This window comes from Synchiropus splendidus, chromosome 13 (assembly GCF_027744825.2).
Source record: "Synchiropus splendidus isolate RoL2022-P1 chromosome 13, RoL_Sspl_1.0, whole genome shotgun sequence".
Taxonomy (NCBI): Eukaryota; Metazoa; Chordata; class Actinopteri; order Syngnathiformes; family Callionymidae; genus Synchiropus; species Synchiropus splendidus.
Genome location: NC_071346.1, coordinates 11,329,740 through 11,354,235, shown reverse-complemented (window position 1 = coordinate 11,354,235; position 24,496 = coordinate 11,329,740). Strand labels below are relative to the sequence as shown.

Sequence of the window (24,496 nt, the reverse complement as noted above, 5' to 3'; positions counted from 1 at the left end):
CAAAAATGGAGTGAAATGGCAAAAAGAACAGACACGAGCAAACAAAGAGAGAAGGTGTGAGATGATGTACCTTTGAGGAGTGGAGCTAGGAGGGAACAGAGGGGACAGGAGCAAAGTGTGAGGAGCTGCTGAGAGAAACCAGACTTACTCTTGAACAAGACCGCTGGCTGAGGAGGTCGGGGAGGAGGCTCCTCTGGAAATTACAATTCAAATATAGCCAACGACAGCACAGAAGAAAAGGAAACATGATCGAAAGAAATGTTAGAAAAAGCGAGAAGTTAATGTGGGATTTAACTTGGAAGGCAGAACTTGGGAATCAGACGAAAGAGAAAGAATTACTCGAGTATAACTGAACAGTTGGAACTAAAAAGAACTTAAGCGTTTTTAATATTTAGACTTTGATGTTATAAATGCAGGTACTTGAAAATAATGCAGACAAAACTCACTTTTGGCTCGTCCAGGCAGCTGTGTGGGCCGTGCAGTGCTTTTGTCTGCGGTGAGTACATCAGGTGGATCCATGGGATTCCCGAGGTACAAACTGAAAAAGGGAATACATGAGTGAGAATGAATGTTTAAGGCTGATAAGCTAATAAAGTAGCTCTTACTCATCGATCCTGTCGGGGAAGCCCCAGCAGCGGTGAGGGTTACTGTCTCCATGGCCAGTGTGGATGAAGCTGTTCTTCAGCGGGCGGCTGATGTCGTGAGCCGACAAGCCCGCGACTGATGTGACCACGTTCCTGGGGAACTGTCCGACCTTGAGAGTGCGTTTGTTTTGGCCACGCCACCAGTAATTCTCCGCCCTGAGACGAACAGCCATGGAAGCAACCATTAAAAAAGTCCCCAATTCGAGTATCATTCGTGGGACCCACCTGCCCTCGATAATGGTGATGACATCATTGATCTGGATCAGGAGTTTGTCTGGTTCACTGAAGTCTTGCAGAGCACACATGTCTGTTGGCATGGTCTGAGAAAGAGTGGGAATACTGTCTATTAAAAGTGCTATGATCAGGGATGAAGAAGGAACTTACTTAGACGGAAAACTTCAATGTCTCACTTCAGTATCACACTAATACTATCAAGCTGAAGGGTGACACATGTAGGAAGCATGTAAACATACCTCCAGCAGGAACTCCCTCAAGGCAACAAACGTAGGCCTGTCATCTGGCTTCTGAGCCCAACACTGCAGCATGACATTGTAGATGTCCTGTGGACAGTCCTCGGGTTTAGGAAGACGTTCTCCCTCTTTATCGATCTTGTGCAGGATCTAGAACGCGACAGAAGGATTACCGACTCAGGATCGTTGGACAGACATGATGTTCATTTCTACCTGACTCCCATTCAGGCCCAACCAAGGCTCCTGGCCGTGCGTGAACATCTCCCACAGAGTGACTCCGAACATCCACGTGTCTGTGGCATGAGAGAATGTTCTGGTCTTCAAGCTCTCAGGGGCACACCTGCACAGGCAAGAGGTCGATCACTTGAAACTGGCATGATTAAAAACACAACAGATTTTTGAGTATAATGTCTGAGTTTGACATAAGAAATACAAAGCAAGATGTTATGAAAGTGTATCACTTTCTTATGAGTATGGTTGCATACAAAAAATGAGCGCTAAAGGCATGATAACACAATTACCACTCACCATGCAAAGGGAACCTTGCGGTGCTCCTGCATTACATAGTGCTCGTGGTTGTTCGGCAGCGCCCTCATGAGGCCGAAGTCGCCAATTTTCACTCGGTGCGCTGACGCAAGCAGTATGTTCCTGCAGGGACACAAACCATCGTGGAATTTACCTCGCGAATATAAATGCATACGAGAAAGTCAGGAGCTGATATTTAAAACTGAACCAAAGCATTTGCTTAAAAGTAAAATTATTCAGATGATGTTACTACAATTATTATTATCATTTAATTACTCATTTATTCAGTAATTCATATTGCTTCATGTTTTATCCAATTCATACCAATTGTTTATTTATATGTATTTGTAAAATGTCTGAGGTGAAGTTAAAGAGGTCATAATATCCAAAGGCAGAAGCTATATGACTTATGACTATCCTCTGTAGCTCCCTAGCTTCGATATGTGCGTATTTAAAGCGTAATAAGCGGCTATAAAAGATGCTTGAGGTTCCTCTGTAGAACCCACACAACCAATAGTTAAGTTAAAGTGACACTTAAAATCACTTAAGAGTGGCCAAATAGTGAGTCACGAGGCCTATAAATGTAAAGGGTGGAGGATAAATGATGGGGGGAAAGTGATCTAAATAATTCAGGCGGCTGGAAAATGAAGTGAAAAAACATAACCCTTTGGGCGGCAGTTGTTTTTTTTTTTTTTAATGAACTATTCCACTTTGATTTGACTATTTCAAACAGCTGTTGCGTGAACTTTGCTAGAAACACGCCCACAAATGTTGCTCATATAAAAGGCCATCTGCTTGTGTAAAGTAGCAACTACATCAGGGTTTTGCAGCTGGGCTTGTTTAAAGGGGTCAACGCATCGGAACCAGTGACAAAGAACTGGAGTACAGAAGTTACCGAGCTGCCAGGTCTCTGTGGATGAACCTCCTCTGCTCCAGATAGGCCATGCCACAGGCCACCTGCACTGCATACTGACACAGGGTGTGAATGAGAACTGGTCCCTGTGGCCGAACACAGCGCAGTCGCTCCAGCAGGGAACCCAGGGGAGCCAGCTCGGTCACCTGCGTTTAGAGGCAATTGAGGGTTACCAGGAGGAAAATAGGTACAATAGCCGCCTCTGTGTAAATAAAGTACAAGCAATAGGGCAGCCTAATAAAAGACACACAGTTAAGCCACAATCCCTCAGCACTTATTTAGGCTCTGCGTTGCCCTTTCCTGCCTTGCATTCACCACAGTTTCCTGTCGGCTCCATCAAACCTTCTGGTGTTATACAAAGGCCTATTGAGCATGTGCTTGTTTTAGGGGTGTAACTTTATTTGTCCCACAGGTCTGACATCATCATGGTTCAGGAAGGCCATGAATGATCCAAACAGGAAGTAACAAGCCCCTCGAACATAGCAGCTTAGCTTCTTATCACTTGTCCAGGTGATATAACCTGACATCATCCACATGATTTCTACTGCTGAGTCACACAATGGTCATCACAGTCAAAGTGTGTGTCCACTACCATCTTCATTGGGTGTGTGAGCACCACACCGTAGAGGCGAATGAGGTTCTGATGGTCCAGGGAATGCATGGCGTTGACCTCACAAATGAAGTCCTCCAAAGCGTCCGGCTGGCTGAGCACATCTGTCTTCAGACACTTGACCGCCACATTGAGCTGGACAGCAGACACACACTGTTAAACCGCCAGCAACTATATCAAGTGAACACTGGTTAGAATATTGCGCAGTTCCGCTGGTAAAGACTGATATGAGCTATTGTGATTCTGATGGATGTTACACACCACTTTGCCAGCAGGCGTCAACCACTCTCCTCTCTTTACAACACCAAAGGAGCCGTCCCCGAGTTTCTCCAGCAGTGTCAGGTCCTTCTCCGGGATGAGGCAGGTCAGAGCTTGCTGCTGGACGTCTAGAGGCGAGCATCCATCACTCGGTGAGGTCACGGCCCCCTCTCCAAGGGGAGGAGTCGGGGACAGCTTCCGAAAGGTAGAAGCCGACTGACCCTGATGGGGGAAGTCGCTACCATCTGGACGCTTGCCACTGAACACCTGACAGGAAGTGGAGAGATAAAATCAGCACTTTTAAAGTCGAATGACATGCAAGTCTAAATCGGACAGAACACAGATGAATGGATTCGCTATGTATAAGAGCAAATGCAACGTTATTTTTCAGGGACAAAAAGTGAACAATTGGGTTCTTTAACTTTCTCATGAATGACAGTTGGACGCACATGCTCGTGTATTGCGAGGCGTAAAAGTCATGTCCCATTTAGCTACATGTAGCATCCAACTGAAGACTATCACATGTCATCGAACTCATACATACATTTTCCCAGAGCTTTAAGAAGAGAATCCCTCATTATGAGACCACCACTTCAATGGCAAAATATATATTAATACATAGAAACTCTAGAACAAGTAACCCTTGACCATGGTCACAACAATAAATGGAATGTTTCCAGGAGAAAACCAGGGAGTGCGAGTCAGCTGCTAAGTATATACACAAGCATGCACTCAGACTGAGACGCCTGACACATAGTTGTCAGTCACAGACAAAACCCGTCCTGATAAAACCGCCGGAATCAATCAGCAGATCGGAAGTCCTCATTTCGAGGGGTTATTAAATTAGCTGACCTAAATAGTTCTGCGCGAGCCTTGTCTGTTCCACTGTTCCGCTCAGTTTTAGACTCGTAACTTCAGGATTTCAAAGATTCATTTAAAGTAAATTGAATAACAAGAACAGACAAGGCCACAATAAATTAACCTCTTTGTTTTACGCTTCATCTTTTTGTCACTCGTAGCAAAAGCATTTTCTTTGTTGTACACTTTTATTTTTGGAATGAACTTAAAAAAAATAGACTATTTTTGTTAATAAAGTAAGATAGATTGCAAGATTTATAATAAAATTGATGCTAGATTCCATCCAAACACTGTCACCTGTATGAACACAACCTTTGTTGCCCAACTTGACAAATAAAATGTAACTTTTTAAGCAAGTTTTGGCGTCACTTTCAGCCATATCAGTGAGAAGTTGCATTACTGTAGTCCACGGTTTCATGAGGTTTCATGAAACAGTGTCCTGATTTTCAGAGGCCACCAGATGGCACTGTCTGCTGCGTTATGTTTGGACTTCAACAACTAATTCAATAAATCCTCACATCATATCTAAAACAAGAGCGCCATCTAGTGGCCTCTGAAAATTAAGACACTGTTTCATCAACCCTGTAATACTGTTTCATGATACCTCAACTACCTATCACTAGGTAACAGGGCCAGATTATACTGCTTTTGTCAAGTGTCCAGTGGCATCATCCATCTTGTAGGGGGCAGCAACCCACTGAGATGCTTTCAAAATGCTTAAAATATGACTGAATAATGTCATTTCCATTCTCTAAGATGGACACAGATAAAAATAAAAATAAATAGTTTATTGGGGAAAGAAATTAACTATTAATAAACAAATAACTTGCCTATTTATGGTTGACAATCTGATGTTGTTGCTGTCTCAACTATGAATTAAAGTCTCCGGAATCCAGTGTTTTTAGTGGCAAGTTTTCATATACTGGCAACCACATTCATCAAGAAACTATATAGAAACTTCAGGATGCTTGGACAAGCATCTGGGTTAATGTCGTCCCAAAATTCCAACGTGAAGTAATTATTGGGTGACAAACAAAGCTCAGTAGCCAGTAATGGTGTCGTGGGTCCAAAACGGAGCGTCAATAAATCCCTGGTGTCGAACATATTTAACACTCCAGATATAAACGGTAGCAGCCAGTGTGTGGTTTCGCATTCACAGCAGAGCAGACATGACATAATGCAGCAGACCTTTATAAAAACACATCTCCCTGACTGCCCTGTGTACTAATGTGTGTTCTTGGACCAGAGGTGAGTAGATTTCAAATAGAGGGCTCGACATTCTAAATATCCCGGCACTGGCAGAGGGGCACACATTCTCACACACACACACACACCGAAGACAGCACACACAAACCGACACACTCAGAAGGAGGGAAACTGATTCTACTGGCTGTAAATGGAGCTGGAGGTAGACGCAGACAGCAGGTAATTATAGACAGCATTTTGGCTAAACACACATTTTATACTTCCGATGGGTGAGTTTCCAAGTAATGTGACCGGGCAATCTCTAGTCAAGCTGTTAATAAAAATATTTTTATAAATACATTCTTCGAAGAAAAACAGATATTCCCAACATAAAGCAGGAAATGAAAAGAACGGGAAAAAAAGTAAAAAGTAATTCTCTAATTCTACTCATTTAGCTTGCATGTTTTCCGCACGCTACCTTGCTCATCCAGGACTTGCGCTTGCACATGGCTTTCCTCCTCTTTACAGCCTCCCACAGTCGCCGCTGTCCTAAACACAACAAAACATTTGAGGCAGTCAGATTCAAGCTGAAATAGTTCGGTCAAAGATGGAAACAAATGAACAATATGAAAAGAACAGGGAGAGCATGTCTAAACCAAGAGTGCCATCTAGTGGCCTCTGAAAATTAGGACACTGTTTCATCAATCCTGGAATACTGTTTCATGATACCTCATCCACCCATCACTAGTGAACCGTATGTGAGGTGTATGGTATTAAGGGTATAACTGTGGCCTTATTGCGACCAAGAAATATCAAACATTTTGCCAGCTTCAGTCTCCTGTCGCCCAACATCTCTCCCGCATCGCAGACATACTGCCAGTCAGCTTTGTAGATCTTCTTTTAGGCGGGCGGTGGTGACTTGTGCATATGCATTTCACAAATATTGGAGACTCACATGTTCATTTCCGACAAAAAAACACAATCCATTATGTCATTGACAGGTCAACAAGTCAAATCGCGGCACCCTTTACAGCCACAACACAAAAATTCCACTAACTGTATATTATGATTGACACCCAATACAATAACATAACCAGATGACTTGAGCACACATAGTAAATGAAGAAGAAGAAAAGAAGCATGTGATGCAAAAAGTGATCGTCATCACAACAGTGGTATCGTCTCTCAAATTATACATGTCTTCTTTTCCGGTGATGGAAGAAGACCAGCAGTGACTCACCAGGTCGCCCCATGCCGATCTTCTCCAAATCTTCGTTCTTGACATAGTCGAAGTGAGACAGTCGCGTGACATTGAGGTCGTCTCTGATCCGCAGGAAGTACTGCTGCAGCTGCACCTCCATCAAGAGCTCCAGCAGCCATTCTGTGCCCTCCTCACACTGCATGCTACTGCCCAGCTTCTGCAACAGTCACAACAAAGAAGAAACAACACAGGTAAAGCAACATCTGGTGAATGGATTGCTCATTTTAGTGGAGGCCACCGGCAACAGGGTCATGAGTGGCCAAGGCTCCATGACACCGTTGGATGCAGACGGCCCGACAAGCAAGCGCAGCTCAGATTGCTAAGAAATGTTGAACATGTGTGGATTCGCAATATGAGCTTATCAGTTGGACTGGACTTCATTAATGTGGCCTCCCATGACCCTGATCACTGCCTTTCCTTCCTTGGTCCACTTCGGATCCGCAACACACGAAGAGGTTTGATGCTACGATATCAAATTCATCATTAGCGCCTGCTCAAGTGCTTCCTTGTAGCTAAAACAAAAAGAACTGGGGGAAAAAACATGCATTAAAAGTGCCCAGACTGACAGGACGACCTACAGGGTTACAGCTGAGGTCACAGGGGTCTTTGTGCTGCATCGTAATTGAGCTATGAATGAGGAACTTCCTGTGCCATTGTAGAGGAGGTTCTGTAGAGAGGGTCACGGGGTCACAGCCTGCTCTCTCCTTAACAGGCAGGATGTTCACTTCCTGCAGATTAATAGCTTTGACACTGAAGAAAGGTGCACAGTTTTTATCACTTCCTGTCGGAAATTTTAAACTTCCAGTCGATCTTAACATGTGGATGACCCCAGGCTTCATTTTTTTTTCTTCTCAAGTTAAGACCGGGGATTGTTTAGGACGTTTTGAATTGTGCGGTTCCGTTGACCCTTGCTAATATTAAATAGACTGAAGAAGCATGTGAGTATTTTTCCTCAGAAACCTAAACCTTAGGGCTCTTCAGACATCTTGGCAGGAGGTTTGCGAAATGCACTTCAACCTCTGTCTTTGAAGCAAAAGCAGAATTTTAAATCCAAAATGCTGCAATTCTTTTAAAATTTTTAAAGTTTTAAACTTCAGTTGTGTCATTGATTAATGGATGTCAAAAGTCCAGTTCTACAGGCTTCTTTAAGATCCACTGACATGGGCATCAGGATGAACATTATTACTAGAGGTGAACCAATTGATATGCAGCTTGATGATAATAACTTCAGGCGCTCCATTTGTGTTGTGCTGTTAGTTTGTTCCGCCATTTTTTTAATTACTTTCTGCCTCACTTGCTTTATTTTTAAAAACAGAATACTACTGGTTTCACAGATATAGTTTCTCAACAAAACAACTTTCAAATATCAAAGGTTTACGCAGGCAGTTGTTTAATTTTCACTCCAGAGAAACAGCAAATGACAAAAGCTGAAAACTTAAACTGAACTATCTAAACTACAGATTTGATTCGTAAAAAAAAAGTTACTTTAGTGTGTGGTTTAGTTGTGACTGAAAGAAAATCGGCATAGGACAATAACATGTCAAACGCAATCCAACTTTTTTCATCATGGTTTTGCACCTCGATCCACCCCTCAACACAACTTCACTGTGAAAAGAAGTGATAGATACTGAAATAATAATCTTTATCTTTCACCTTTCATTCATCTCAGTGACATACTTTTTTTCCCGCACAATAATGACGATAAATTATTGAATTCATAGCGGAACAACAGTACTGTAGATGACGGATTGTTCCAAAATCAGTCTGGTATTTTGGTCAGGAGGAAGGGTGTTCTGACCAGGCTCTGGATTAACACAAAAGGATGCAAAGTCACATGGCAATAATCCATGGAAATGTTTATATGAATAAAGCACAACTACTGGTCCGGAGTTTGATTTAACCTCCCAAAAACAATCCCATTTTCTATTGACACTAAACAGTTCTTCAAGACTCGAGAGCCAAGCATGACTTTCCTCAGGAGGTAACAAGTGAGTGTCACTTCACTGGGCAGTGCCAAAGACGCACGCAGCTTCCTCATCGGCCTCTTCCCAGGACTGTATGATATTTGAAGCATCCGTCATCATAAGGTGACAAGGTTACTGATGGAATCCCTCACTGACTGCAAACAAACTTTTTTAACTATCAAGAGACCTAAATTCAAAACATATTATTACCCCTTATACAGTTTAGTTTTCCACTGTAAGTGCATTTTTGGGGTTAAAGTAAATACTTTTCACTTACTTTCCTTTGACCGACATGTTGGGGAAGACTTTAGCAGGTCCTCGTGTGACCCTTTCACTTCAGTTTCTGGCCTTTATATTGTTTTGTTTTTTTAGAACGAAGCCTGAATACTTTCAGAAGAGTCAAAGTAAATGCGACAGCAGGACAATCGCCAGATGCAGAAAAGCATTTAGTCACCAGTCAGACAAGCCTCGCATCTCAGCCAAAGACATGTCTTGCATTAAGACGCGGTTTAAGCAAACATCCTGTTTTTAATGACAACCAAGCTCCCAGAGGAGAACCAGTGCAGCTGCAGAAACAAACAGCCACGTTCCTCACGCGACAAGCGCACAACAAATCCACAGAAAATCCCCTGAAACTCACTCGATACACGTGAAAGTGTGCCAGGAAGGAAAAGGACTTTTTCAGCCTGTCAAAGCGTCTCATCCTTAAGTCCTTGGGCTGGTTGAGTGGAGGCATGAAAATCGACAGTCACTTTTCAATCATTAAAACATCTGTTCGCCCGACTTGACAACTCCTGGGTCGCCAGCTCTGTGCCCAAAAAGGGGAAAACTTCCAGCATTCCTTTGAACAAATCTACAGCATTCCATGACGGGGCAATCCTCTTGTAAGCTCCTTCTTCAGCTTCAGCTGCCTCCAATAGAAAAAGAGGTTTTCATGTGGCACTTTACCGCATGCAAAAGAGCTTTCCGAGAGTCTTGTGAGAGAGAAAGTGCCGCAGGGCGAGTAAGAGATGCTGTTTGTCACAGAAAAGGATTCCCAGCTCTGCTTCATGTTAAGCCTAGCCATGTGTTCCACACAGACAGCAGTGAGACACTGATCCAAAGTTGCAGAGCCTGACTGATAAATCCCTCCTTCGCTCCTCGCCCAGACTCCCTCTCCCTCTCTCTGTCTCCCCTGCACACATTTGCATTCGTAGCTTCTGTCTGTTTGACTTTCGATCCTTTCATCAAGCATGGGGCTAAAAATAGACCAGTCTTTCCCCCAATTAAATTACTCAAATAGAGCAGCAGTGGATTCCAGGGTCCAAATTAAAATGAATCTGAAGAGCAGAACATGACCGAACCGTCACAGCACAGTGATGCTGGTCAGTCTAACTTAGATCCAAACTGGTCGAACGTCATAAGAAAATGACAAAATTGGACACATTTTCGGGTCAGAAATTGCGCCCTCAATGAAGTGGTGTCAACATAAACCAAAAGAAGCGTGTCAGCAGCGACGGAAGAATCATATTTAGTAGCTCAGTTACAACTGATAATCTGTAATCTACAGGTGTTTCTGAGCAAATAAAACCTGCATTTCTTTCCTCCCACATACAGCGGCTCCTCCCTCTCTCCATATTCTTCACCCTCTTCCACCCGACTGGCAGTCCGTGCAGTGCAGGGGCTTGCTGCAGAGGACAGAGGCTTCATGGTATTCAGCCCAGAGGAACATTTGATCCAGGGCCAAAGGGTCAAATTCAGCTACAGGATGGAGAGCTGGTTTCCTGTGATGCATCCCTCCGCCTCCTCCTTCAACACGCACATACATTTCATCCTCTACACCACAACTCCGACGCCATTCCCCCAATGCCATTCTCTGCGCTAGACTATCAACAGCAAACCATTTTTTGAGGAAGAGAAATAAATACTAACAAATGTTTACTGAAGAGTACATTTGACGGGAAGAGGGCGCCTGAACAGAATAGTAATAACTGTAGCAGAAAACATTTGGTCTACACGACAGAGTAACTACACTTTCACATGTGTATTAGTAGCATAACACCAAGTCATTACAGCTGCAGCAAGCAACAGGACGTCAACATCAAAAACACCTCCCTAAAAAGTAATAGCCAGTGAGTCATCACTGAGCAACAACCGACCAAAGATGTGAAACAATTTGGCTTAACATCCACCTCTGTCCACTTCTTGCCTCCCTGCCTGGTCCTCACCCCTTCATCCTTCACCCACAAGTCTGGACCATTTTCTTCTTTATTTGGTGCTGCCTTTTATTTCCTCTCCAGAATGTAATCGTTCAAAAATGTTATCTCCCTGCCACCGAAAACCAAGCTGCTTTTGAGACTGAAGGAGACGGAAAAAAAGTGTTTAAAGAGGACTGAAGCCTGTTGTTTTGGCAGAACACTCCCCTGCTTCTCTCTCCACTCCTGATCTTCATTATGCTGCTTCCTGTTTACATGGCAATGATGAGCCAAGTCACTGAGGTCAGTGAGAAAATAGGTGTTTTAACAAACAGCCTGAATTGAATTTTAAACATTTAGAGCTGCATGCCACGCACCGCAGTCATGTGCTGGTTTATGGGTTTGCGCTCTGTCTCTGGCAGCAGCGGTGGCTTCACACACCGTTTAGTCAAACATCAAGTTTAACATTTCCTCACAAACACACAACGGAAGTTGAAAGAAGACATATCCATTATTTCAGATCCATCTTAGTAAGAAGAAGTACTTAAATTAAATAATGGTTTAATATGAATGACCAAAAACAATGCAAGAGAAATTATGAAATCGGGATTGGGAATGGCTTTACGGTCATTTCTGACACAGGTTTACAATTTCTGAAGAAATACACCAATGATATTGAATTGGAGTCAGACAAAACCTTTTTAAAACTAATATACCCTTCAGATGAGACTAAGTCTGTGTGATTTTAGTTACTATTATTTTTATTTATTTATTACTTATTTTACTTTGTTTATAATTTTCAGCGTGTAATATGCAAGAAGTCAACAATTTGTGACAATAAACTTTGACTTCAAGGAACATTACATCACCATTCATCACTAGGTGGCAGCAAATCCCCCAAAACGATTTACAACAAAATTTAAAAATATTTTTATTATTAATCACATTAAAAATTAAATATGAAAAATGCTCATTTAATTAATTTAAAACTAATGAAATGAACTAGAATACATTCATTAATTCATTCAATCATTATTATAATCAAGATCATGCCCACTAACAACTTATATCTTAACTGCTTTGTTAAATTACACTCACATTAGAGTTGTTTTTCTCAACTTTTCATTCCCCCCAATTTTCTAAACAGATACTGTGTAGGGCAGAAGTGGGCAATTCAATTTCCTGAAGGGCCACATTAGAAACAGTAACTGTTGTGAGGGGCCATTATCAAAAGGAAGACAGCGATGACCACAAAACATGACGGAAAAATATCCAAAATATATACATAAGTAACAAGGACAAGTTGTAAAAATATTAAATGTAAGTAGGGATAGTAAGAAGTGTAAATATGGGATGAAAAACTATTGAAATATTTAATTTCATATGCACTTAATTTGAATAAAATAAATCAACATAACAATGAACCAGGTGTTCAAGATAAAAAGGCGATTTATTTCAAAATATATTTTCAGTGTTCCTTCAATGTATACTGAAGAACAAGAAAAACACACAAAAATGGCCAATGAAAAGAAGAAAGTTTTAGTTTTGAAACAAGAACATGTTATATTTAAAGCTGAAGTGGTGGCGACTAAAAGAGAACAAAAAAGCAGAAAAATAACAACGTCTCAGTTACAGTTTTAGTCTGACGTTAAATGGGCCAAATATATTTATCATTGAAATTATTTACTATAGTGAGGCTGGAAAGCAAAACATCAAGTTTAAGTATGACATAAACTATGCTCCTTTCTTGTACAAAACACCTCATGACAACTCCAGACGTGGAGAGAAAAATCAGAACAGTTCAACATCCATTTGAAGAAACTGCATTATCATGAATTGTTATCTAATTCGATGGCTTGTTGGTTAATCAGATTGTAGGGGATGAGACGCTCTGTGTGGTCTGGGCCACGTCTGGGAAAATCTGTACACGCACCCGCGCACACACACACACAAGTTCAAACCAGGCTTAGAAATTCATCATTATTCCTGGTTTGAAATGGACTGAAAGAAAAATAATTTATTAAATTGAATGTAACATAACAACCAAGGCATTTCCTCATTGTTATTATTTTATTTGCACATATTAAGTATTTCAATTCCCCTTGGTGAGATAGATGTTATACATGTATGGGATTTTCAACCCTTTCTTCTCCAGTGCCTCATCAATCAGAGAGAAAAGTGCAGGTGGGAGTGCACGTGAAAGGGGCCGACTGTGGGAATGAGACGAAAACAATCGGACGTGATCCAGGCTAGCAGGGAGCATATGGCCACTCTATTGTTTCTGGCTGTTGTTTTGGTGGTTTGACCTAATATGCATATTGACAGGCAACCAAAACAACCCCCACATGCACATGCCGGCACCTTCTCCACCCTGAAAACACTCCAATCCCAGGTCAACCCTTCAGTGATCCCCTAAAGCCGTTTAAGAGGGGGGAAATGAGGGCGTTGGAGAGGAAAAAGTCGGTCAAATGTCATGATTGACTTACGCACAGGAAACGCGTTCGAAAGTAAACGCCTGATCACAATATGACCCGTGTTCTTTTCCTCAAATGAAAATTAAATGAAGTACCTCAGAGGTTTTGCAGCACTGCAACACAACAGATCAACTTGAACCGCAGTTATAGTGTGCATCTTATTCTGCATCGATAAGTTCAATCTGATTCAGACAGATGTGGTGGCCACCGGCTTAAACTCCCACAGCTCACAATCACTGCTATTAAAGCGCTTTTACAGACCTGTATTCATTGCTGTCAAACGTCTCAGAGACAGAAGGAGAGTTCTTCACAACTGCATTGCAAACTTGACTCACAGTTAATTAAAAAAAAACGCATATAAAAGTGGCATCAAGCGGGTCAAACAAACTGGACTGGACACTTAAAACCCAACAAACTTTACTTGCCCGCCATTCATCTCCTGATCCATCTTGTAATGTACAATGATGTGAGATTAAATACAAAATAATTTCAAGTGAAAGCATACATTTCTAACTCAAGAACCACGCACATAAAGGCGAGAATTCAACACACTGGTAACACAAGTGAGCAGAAGGAGCAGCACTGTGGTCTCTCCCTAAGTTAAGATCAAAATATGTAAAAGAAGCAACAAGATAGGCTGAAAAACTCCAGCTTCAATGAAGACAACAGTATCAGAAGTGCTACTATTTTCCAGTGAAACATACAACACGTGAAACAGGTGATGAAATAAAGAGAGTTCTACCTCTTCACTGTCAGAGGGCAGGCGTTGATAGTCCGGCTCTGCTGTCTCCTGCAGCCTCTGATATTCCGCTGTCTCACCCATGGTGTCAGCGGCCGTACCTGTCCTGGGAGATGAGTCTTCTCGATCCTTAAATAGCCGGCGTAAGAGTCAGCGGGCCAGCCAGACGGCAGTGAACTAGAGCACTCGGTCAGTGAGCCTTCTTCAGGACAACCATTCCCCCAGTCAGTCGGCTGTGTGCTGCAGTGCTGCGCCTTTTCAGGTGCTCACACACAAAAAGAAAGACTTTCTTCGGCACCCCTCACTGTTCCACTCGCTGGTGCAGGTGAGGGTCCAGAGAACAAAAGCAGCGTCCTGGCTACCTGACACGACCTGCCGAGGCTCATTCTGAAAACATCACTGCAGATCCATTGTCATTCACCGAGCCTCAGTGCGGCACTCAGGGTGACAAGTCCGACAGGATCCATTCTCACGGCACCGCATATCATCTTGGCTGCTGATAGCGCTGTGACTCCTCTTCATAGCTCTGCCTCAGTGCTGACGCATGCTCCTCACATCCAGCGATGCCCAATTCTATTCTTGTCCTCACGCTCCTGTCTCTCATCCGGAGCGGAACGCTCAACAATTCCGCTCGCCCGGAGAGGCGTTTTAATCAACAGTTGATTCCATCCTCGATTTGAGCAGCTGTTCAATGCCACAGCTTTGAGCGCAGACCCAGGATCGCCACGGTCGTAAACGCACTTCCTGATGCTATATCTGCCGCCGCTATTGTTTTGCTTCTCTTTTCAATCCTCAGCTTTTCCACACCCTTTAATTTCAGCTTGATTATTTGGTAAGAGGTGGTCGCCTCCATTGTTGCCATGGCAACATCAGCCCTCCCAGCCTCCTCCTCTTCACACTCATGTGTCCTGCAGTCAGCGGTGGTCCTCGGCCAATGACAGCAAGGCAGGTCGACGAGGGAGGTGGGGAGGGGGAGGCCTAATGAGTGGAGTTAATCTTTCCTCTGAGAGGGATAAAACACAGACATGCAGCACAGTGTGTGTTTGTGTGCGCATCTCCTCCACGGGGAGGGTATTCAGGCCATCTGGATCCACGCTGACTGGACATCTGGGTGGATGGGAAAATAGAATAAAAGAACAGTGCGTGCGGATGACAGGCCCTCCTGGTCATTCCAGAGTGTGACTAACAGTGTAGTTCACTGATGTCACTGTCTCAGGTTCAACACATTTAAAGAGCATCACACATTGCTCAGTGATTCATGATCCTCCTCTTCCAGTCCAGTCGCTCGTCATTCTTGTCTTTCACAACTAAACACTTGTCTCCACACTTTTATCTCCCCCTCCATCTCGGCCTCGCGCTCTTCAGCCGGCCTTTCTTCTCCATCTCTTTGGCAGCCAAATCCATTTCGTTCCCGCCAGTGGCCTCGGGCCGCGCGTTCGCAGTCGGCTGAGCAAAACTCGGTTTCTGCTTTAGCTCCTCTCACACACATGAGAGCGAGTCACATGACACACAGAGTACATGAGCTGAATTTCTTTCAGAACCATAACAACCAGGAAGTAGGCATCAAACATCCTGAACGCTCCACAGGCCACTTTTCATCTAGTTCAGGATTTATTTTTTACGATTCATCTGTGTTGTATAATATCATGTACATATGGGGCGGCATCGGTTTGCCAGAAACAGGCAGCCAAAAGGAGAAGCATGTCGGCCAACTGAGGCCGTGATAAATGGAGCATAGTTTATGTGTCAAGTCATGTGGGGTCACAAGCAATTTGACAATTACTGAAGGCAACATCCCAGCTTGCTTTCTATTTCATTGCAAGGTATTTGATTCACTGTATATTTCCACATAAATATCAACAAGTAATTTATACTGCAATTACTTTGTAATTACATTGGCTGGGAAGTGTGGGTTCCCGACCGATATGCTGAGTGTTAGCCAGCATAGTGTGTCTTTTCTACTGTTCTTATCATTTGTAGACATATTACTTCAGCAACTTGTAGTAACTGCTCAACCCTGTTACTTCTCGGTTTCCACATTTTGTTTGTCATGCTTTAGTAGTACGACGCCAAGTTCCCTGCTTGAGCGTACACTGTGTCATCTTCTTTGTTTGTTCCAGGGACATTACAGTGCCACCCACAGGCCTGGCATGTGTACTACATCAAACTATTATTGAAACAAATGAACAAATAACACAAAACGATTTACATATTTAAAAAAAGTCCAAATTACTAAAAATAGTAGCACAAAAATCACATAAATTTAAAAGCTCATAAAACAATTTAGCAAACCACGCGGCGCAATTTATGAACTCGCGAGACAAATTGATAATATATATATATATATATATATATATATATATGTATACATAACAACTAATACACTAATACATAACAACAACATACTCATAAAAGGCACAATCAGAGCCTGCAATACATTTAGTAGGTCAAAACTGTGACCCAGAAGCAAATGCATGGGCAAAATGACCATGTGACTTCAGCATGTTCATCTGTTTAGTTAACATGGCCAATGGATTTGTAGATTGAATGCCAAGATACAGTTTTGTTCCACGCTCTATTTGCGCATTTCTCGCGTACCTAACTTGGTTTTCCACAGCCGGTTTCAAAATACGTTTTGTATAGCCCAGCTACCATGGGCGAAGAAAAATCGTACTCAAATGACTGCACCACACCAATGCAACCATTAAGTCAGTGTTTTGTCACATGCACAGGTTTGGGAGGACAAGCCACAGCTGTCAAGAAACAGTAAAAAGGGTTAAAAATGAGGTCACACTTAAAGCTATAAGAGTCCTTTTGTCAGACAAGTTGAGTGCTAAAACATAAATCCGCCTTCTTTTTCCCACGATGGAGAACATGGAGAGAAAAGAATGACATACGGTGGGAGGAACGGTCCACTTTTCCCTGCACAACTATAGCAGGTATTTATTCCTCCAGTTAGGAGACCATTTACTGTCTTTCAAGACTTCAAGGATTAGACTCTGCAGTCCCTCTTGTCTCTTATAACGACCGCTTGTGGGAAGACCAAAGTCCTTTGGGGGCAGCTATAATGTTTTCAACAGAAGTGGGATGAAATCACTGATGTCTGCTTCTGGAGAGGAGCTTATAGAGTGGAAATACAATCAGGGTAGTAACTGGACAGCGTGACAGACGTTGATATAGTGAAGTTATCCATCTATGTGTGGGTAAGTTTGTGGTCCCACATGGGTTTACTATCTCCGAACACAATGTATTTTCATAACCGGGCTCAGTATCAAGTGTCAGAAAGAGCACACACTGACTTCCAAGTGGCTTTCGTCAATCCAAATAAGTATTATTTTCTTCATCAAGGATGAGAATGTAAAATATTGGACAAATCAAATGTGGTTTGGAGTGAAGAACCGATCAAGTGGCAGGGGTGAGGACCAGCTCCTCCGAGTCCGAGACGGGGTGAAATGCCTGGGCGAGGTGGGAGACAAGCTGGATATGTGAAAGCATCCGGGGAGTGTGGCTCAGTGCAGCGACTTCAGTCATGGTAACAGTGAAGAAAGAGCAAATTAAAAAGACAGCGGCCGGCTGAGGTGGGTGTCTTGTCAAGACACCTCCCGGACACTTCCCTAGTGAGGCCATGTCAACCTAGGCCTGGGAAAATACAGGTTTTCCACCACAAGACTTGGAGAAGGTGAAAGGCGTCTCTGTCCCCCACATCCTTGGATTGCTCAGGACACAACTGATTTCTAATTTCTAACCACAAACAGTTGGCAAAAATTGCAAAACAATGGCACTAAGATTAAATATACCACTGAAGAAATATGAAAAAATATGTGCTTATGGAGCCAGGATCAAGTCATCCTTCTTTTCTTCTTGAGAAACAATGGAAATATTTGATAAAAGCCAAAAATATTAATATGTTTGATGAAATTATGGGGTTCAATGAAAAGAAAATGTGCATATATTAAGAAAAAAAAATCCTAAAATATTACTCAAGCCATCTTGAGATAATAGATCATACTTCTTCATGACTAACTGGCAGGAGAATAACTCGACTTCAGTGTTCGTATGCATGGCGCGACACCGATTTCTATATTGAGTTGAAAATGATTCACTATTAAGGCTCTGTCACGATTAATCAATCTGGGTTTGGCGGAGTTAAAGATTAATTCAATGAAGCGTCTTATCCGCAACAAATCTTTTCACCACCGCTTTCCAGAAAGATTCCCGTTGCACTTGAATCCAGGGCACAGTGGTGACCTGTCCAAGCCCACAGTGTGACCAAACACATGTGATCGAGCGTGCGTGTGTGTGTGTGTACTCTGCTGTGCGGTGCTTTCTTTCTAGGAACTGCGGAGGGGGCACGTGCGTGTGCGAGGCGTCGGCTTTCCCACTGTCCCTTAAGGCTAAACAGGTGGGATTTAAGAGGTAATCTAAAGCCTGTGGGGCAACACCGGGCAACGGAGGGCAGGATTACGGGGAACAGGAGAAAGGGATGAAGTGCATGCGCATTCATAAATCTATCTGTGCCTTTGTGCCAAGGTCACAAGCGATGAGATTTGCAAGTCATCAGCAGCTAAAGCTTTCCATGTTTTACTGCCATCTGGATGCCCCAGTGACACGCCATATCTGGTATATGGATGTGTGCAAGTGATGATTTGTGTATGCATGTTGTCCAGCATATCAGGCAGCACATTTCTTGAATGAACTAATATTATATTACGCATATGAAATGTCACTGAGGTATACGTTTGTCAATCATAACGGCAAATTCCAAATTATGATTTAATATCTTAGTTATACATACACACAGGATAAATAAAATATATCACAGGGTATAATGATCTGTTGAAAAAAGGTCGGAAAAATAAGGAATCGTCTTCAAATGATCTAAAAGCGACCATTCAAAACTTAATATAAACTTTTATATCATTCTAGTGGCAATACAGTCGGACATTTGACAAAAGTATTAGTAGGTTTCATTAAGAAATTGAAACTACCATATCTGACCGCACGGGGGCGGTAATATCCACTGGACACCCGGGATATCAAACCAGCTTCATGATGTGAATTCTCTGGAGCTGTACAGCAACAACATTGTGGAAAAAATAACTTAAAGATTGGGTTTGGCCTAGACAATTATTTTAATATTTTTGTTTAGCTTTGGGTGTATCGATTCTTGTGAGGACCAATTATTAGAGAAAGACCTGCTTCAGAGGACATTTGGCTGAGTTAGAATGAACAAGGTTAAGCTTGAATTTGAGGGTTAAACCTTCAAAATAACCGGGTCATTATGACTGGGTTAAAGTTTCGCTAAGAATCCTGGTTAAGTTCAGCCATTTGGATGGTTAGTTTTGGGTGATAGGTCGGAGAAAGGGTTCTGGCAATGAGTGGTCCTCACTACCAACAAGCAGGTGTGCGTGCGTGCGTGCGTGCGTGCCAGAATAGATTGTGTGTGGTTGGATATCCACAAGCGGCACAGTCCATTGCATCACCCTACACGCATGTGTCGGTCTACCTAGTCAATGTGTAAGCAGCTCTTCCGGGCGCGGAGCAGGAATAGATAAGATAGCACACTGGGCTGCGGACACGTTGTTTGTGTTGTGCACCACAGGAGTGAAACTGAGACCATTGGTTTGAACAAAGGCCTAAAAAACAGGGCAAACATCGAGGGCAGAAAGTGATATGACGAGGTAAAGGTGCTGCACGGCGGGGGCGGGGAGTGTGATGTGATCGCCGGATGCAAGTTCAGGGTTAAAATAACACTGTGCTGCCTCTCACACCCACACACACGTACACACTTACACTCCTGGAGGCTCACTTTCCTCCTCCGTCTCCTCTGTCAGTCTGAGCCCCTCAGGCCCCCCAAGCATTCAGAGACACTCTCCACAAAAAGCTCGCTCAGTGGTCCCTGCTGCTATTCTCGGCGGGTCCTGTCCGCCCAAACCCAAACCCATCCTCTCACTTTCTCTGTCTCCCTCTCCCGAAATATCACCGTAAATCAGACCACCTACCATTTCTGGCGTCATTTTTTAAAGCTAAATACAAAGAGTTTTTTATGCTTACTGCCTTATGAGGGGCCTTTTTTTTAACTAATGACAGAGAACGTACAGTAGTTCCGGAGATAGCATCTCGACAAAAGCCGTCGCGACTGCTGCCCCCCCCAACCCACCCCAACACGACTCTATAATCTAGCCAAATTACAGGCCCAAATGCTGATGGTCTCCTCTGATAAGTCACACTGGCCTGGCAGCAGTTTGAAGAGTAGATAAGAAAGAATGATTCATGTCAGCGTAATCTCCTCTCACGATCGCACCATTCTGTTCTGCATTCATTTCCACTCATAAACTCGCAAGTGCTAATTATTCGTCTCAGTAGCCTGCTGACACCTGCAGCGCACCAGCTTCCCGTGCAGGGTTCTATTCAGGGTGCCAGCATGACTTTCACTTCCTCCCACTCGATCGCACTGGTTGAGAAATAACCCACAGGTTTGTTTCTTTTTTTGTTTGGCTAACCACAGACTGCAATTATATACAGGTCACCTGACTTTAGGTTTTGATAATAAGGCTGCGCAATTGTAAAAACAAAAGGTACAAGTCCATGTTGGGTCCAAAACAAAAATGAAAAAAAAGGGGATTTTCCACTCGTCTGACAGGTGAAAAACTTAAAACTTAAACTGAAACTTACCTATTTCAGATTAAGGCTATTCTAAATCCTCAAAAGTAAATAATATAGATATATTCCACACATTTAAATTAGGGCTCTCACTAGATTAAAAATTTAATCTCAATTTATATTGAGGCATGCTTCAAACATTGTATGCATTATTACCCACTCTTGTTATGATTAAATTTTCCTATAAGTTACATTTACAACAGATACAAAATGTGTGATTTCATTTGCATTCATTGTGAGTTAACCCACTTCTAGTGTGATTGAGATTAAAAATGTATCCCAGCGACATCTTGAATTTAAATTAAAATAAAAAAATCCCAAGATTGAAATAAATCCTAACAATTTGATACAAAAAGAACTTGTCCACTTGATATTTCCTTCAAATGCAATGTTTTATGCATACTCACATTAAACAAGTTATTATATTAGTTTTTCCTTCAACCATGCACCGAAAGCATCCTAAAATACGCTTTTAGTAACAGACAGCACAAAGAGAAAGTCATTTTGTGTTTCCAACTCAGCAACAATATGAATTCTTATGATTATTATTATTGTTAATATTATTTTATACAAAAATACATATCTAAAATCCTCTGACTAAACACAGTCTGTGACGCAGCCAACATGAGGTTTCGTACACCACAATGGATTGCATTATGTATTAAGTTCCATAGAAAACAAAAGGTATAAAACAAATATTGATCAATGTGATATTGCAAGCTCTCAGGGCATATTCTATACAATCTGTTTCCAGTTTCCTCGAAGATAACCTCTTCAACTTTGCTCTCTCAACCACTGATTTTCGGCTTACGCATGTGAAAATCCAACAGACCCTGAGGTGACATCATTTCCCAAGTTCACACCTCTGCATTTCAAATGCTCCTCATTCAGACACACAATGAGCTGGTCTGTGGACTCTCAGGAAAGCACAGTCACTGTTTGGCATGATCTCATGTCTGCTGAGCTCACACACAGACGCACACACCCCTGAATAACAAACAAATATGTAGCCGCTATTGTGAGTGAGAACACGTCCCTTTGCTTCCTTTTAGGAGATGCTGCAGACCAATAGAGATGCGGATTCAGCCTCTTACCTGTTGTGCCGTACAGAAAAATGCGAGTCCACGACGGCAGCGCCTCTCAGGTTGACGACAGGTCAGCCACCGGCAGGCAAGGTCCCCAGTCCATTTTCCCAGCTAGGAGTCCATGAGACCTTGAGGCTAGCACATGCTCACATGATTTCATCTCCGCCCATTGGTCAATACAAACCCAGGAGCGCTTGGCCTAGAACGGAAAAAATGCTCATATATAACAGCTTTTATGAGCCATAAACAATACTACATGTATTATGTGACAGTGTAAAACGTATTTTTGGACGTTCAATCAATGAATGGCGTCTGCTCGTGAAACCTGTGTTCAGGAAGGCAGATCAAACCATAACTTGCTGTGAAGCCATTGCACAGGAGACAAATTGGACAAAGAATCTTTGAGAGGAAATAAATGTACCACAGACGAAACCAATCCATGATGGAACTGACTGTAAAATGAGATGCCTTTCATCTGGTACTTCCATCCCCAACACCCTTCATCCAACATGTTCAATGCATGTCTTCCAATCTCTTCATCGTCCTACAAAGCGTGCTGCTACTCTACTGCAACAGTTTCCACCCTGTCTGCACTCCCTTCTTCGCCTCACTTGGTACTAAGGATATAAGAAAACATTGATACGCTCAAACGTCAGAATACTTGATATTTTATAAATAGATATTTTTGCTGAAATATCGCTGCTGGATTTGAGACGTGTTTATGACTAATATTTTCCTTTTGTACATCAGAGCTATTTTGTCGATTAAGGGAGCGATGCATTCTGCTGACTGGACCGATAGAACAATAAACTTGTTGTCATGCACATAATATTGTACAGCTTTATCCAATTGTCCCACTTTAGATGATGGTTCTCATTACAATATATTGCTGTATTAGTATCGCAATATATCACAATCCTATCACCACTGCCGTATCGTGATACAATTTGTAATGCAAGATATATGCCAATACATATCCCTACCTCGTATGTCGCTACTTTTAAGCTGCAGTACTGATATTTTCCCACATATATGTGAGCTAGTGAATGGGTTTTGCTTCAAGCAGAAATACACACTGTTCAATAAAAGACTATCCTGCTCAACTGTGGTTGGGATTTTGTCTGCGTTTGCGATTGAGTTTAACACATAACTATGCTACAGTAAACGTACATCACATCAGAAAAACATTTAAACCCTGCTTACATTTCAGTCTATTCCAGTCAGAGAAACCAAACTTTCCGTGCGGTGACTTTAAACGGAAGCCAAGCTGTCTCTGCATCCACCCACTCCAGACACATGACCAAACAGTATTTTGGCCAGAACTGAAAGCATTACAAAGTGAGAGCACTGTTCTCTCCTTCGGGCGTGCTGATATGAAAAGCGGAATCAGAAACCCACTGTGGGGAGCGGAATCAATATCACATAGCCGGCTGCTTCCGGAAGCTGATGCTGGGTATTAATTGACTTGACATCATTTCAAGTCCGGACCGTGGGCTGGGACAGAAATGCCTGGGCGCGCAGGAATACAGCATGAATGAATAAATCAATGCAACTGACACAGAAGGACACAGTCCACCCACCGCCTCGTGAAAACGCTGACTGGAGGAGACACTCACGAGGAGAAACACCAAGCTATTCTTCCTCCCTGCAGTCGCTTCACAAGCCACTTCTTTGTGTACGTGGACAGCAGCATTGACCAACCACAAACCGTCCTGAAGGCGTGAAGTGCAAACAAAAACACCGGAATTTTAAAGCGTGAGGTGTCAGTTATCAGCACGCCCACTGCGTTCCATCCTTCCTCTACCGAATCTGCAGCACACAAAGATGTCGCATGCATTTGACTTTCGTGTTACGCAACTTTGTCACTCAGCAGGACAGGACGCAATTTATGGCAGCGGCCCCCCATCCTGGCATACGGACAAACACCACACGGTCACTTGAGAGTGTATGCAAGGCCAAAAATAGACTTGACTCACACACATAGTATAAATATAAAGGGCCTACCTGAGGTCAGAAAAACTACTCTGAAGATACGACTAGCAACGTGTTCACACTGGACGGTCAAATCAGCAACACAAAAGGTTCAAAATAATATAATAATTATCTAATAATTATTATGATAACCATGTTGGTTAGTGCTGCAGCCTCACAGCAAGAAGGTCCAAGGTTTGAATCCTGTGTATGATAACTCCGGGTTTGGAGTGAACCTCTATCTTTTTGTACGTAAATCTCATTGAAAATGGAGATATTTGTGCAACACAAATACAAATATTTGAGCCTCACTTGTGCAACAAAGTGATCAATATTCATTTGAAATCTTGATGGTTGCTGCTAAAGAAGCTATTACAAGGAACTGGTTGAAGGCTGAATGGACCTGATGTACGAGGTTGGACTGACGTTATTGAAGAAATATGCCAGACGGAGCAATTGACCTCTCCATTAAGACTGAAAACTGGGTTGTACACAAAATGATGCTCCAAATGGAACATTTTTCAGCAAATTAATCCGCATCACAATTGTAAGTTATTGTAATATCCCCATTGTTATCAGTGTATGTATTTTTATTTTGTTTAATTTCATTTTATTGTTATCAATTTATTTTTCTACACAAGTTATAAACCATTGTACGTATCATTTTCAAAATATAATACCCGTACATTGTAAAATTTCATA

The 24,496-nt window shown here is 42.5% G+C and overlaps 1 protein-coding gene across 8 annotated transcripts in view; it reads right to left on the bottom strand.

The window, feature by feature from the left end:
* Window positions 1-24,496, bottom strand: part of tnk2b (tyrosine kinase, non-receptor, 2b) — a 35,975-nt gene that overhangs the window by 8,443 nt on the left and 3,036 nt on the right. For 2 of the 8 annotated variants that reach the window (XM_053883195.1, XM_053883196.1), the window contains exons 2-14: window positions 21,833-22,022; window positions 6,704-6,881; window positions 5,942-6,012; window positions 3,424-3,687; window positions 3,145-3,297; window positions 2,535-2,698; window positions 1,643-1,762; window positions 1,328-1,454; window positions 1,118-1,264; window positions 870-964; window positions 606-800; window positions 447-538; window positions 149-193 (exon numbers count right to left, since the gene is read on the bottom strand). In XM_053883195.1, the coding sequence (XP_053739170.1) occupies window positions 149-193; window positions 447-538; window positions 606-800; window positions 870-964; window positions 1,118-1,264; window positions 1,328-1,454; window positions 1,643-1,762; window positions 2,535-2,698; window positions 3,145-3,297; window positions 3,424-3,687; window positions 5,942-6,012; window positions 6,704-6,866 (1,636 nt within the window). In that variant the 5' untranslated portion in view covers window positions 6,867-6,881; window positions 21,833-22,022. Of the gene's footprint in view, window positions 1-148; window positions 194-446; window positions 539-605; window positions 801-869; window positions 965-1,117; window positions 1,265-1,327; window positions 1,455-1,642; window positions 1,763-2,534; window positions 2,699-3,144; window positions 3,298-3,423; window positions 3,688-5,941; window positions 6,013-6,703; window positions 6,882-8,965; window positions 9,288-9,328; window positions 11,010-14,078; window positions 15,160-21,832; window positions 22,023-23,026; window positions 23,077-24,496 lie in introns of those variants that run through there. The other 6 variants (XM_053883197.1, XM_053883193.1, XM_053883191.1 and 3 more) reach the window with 6 other exon arrangements.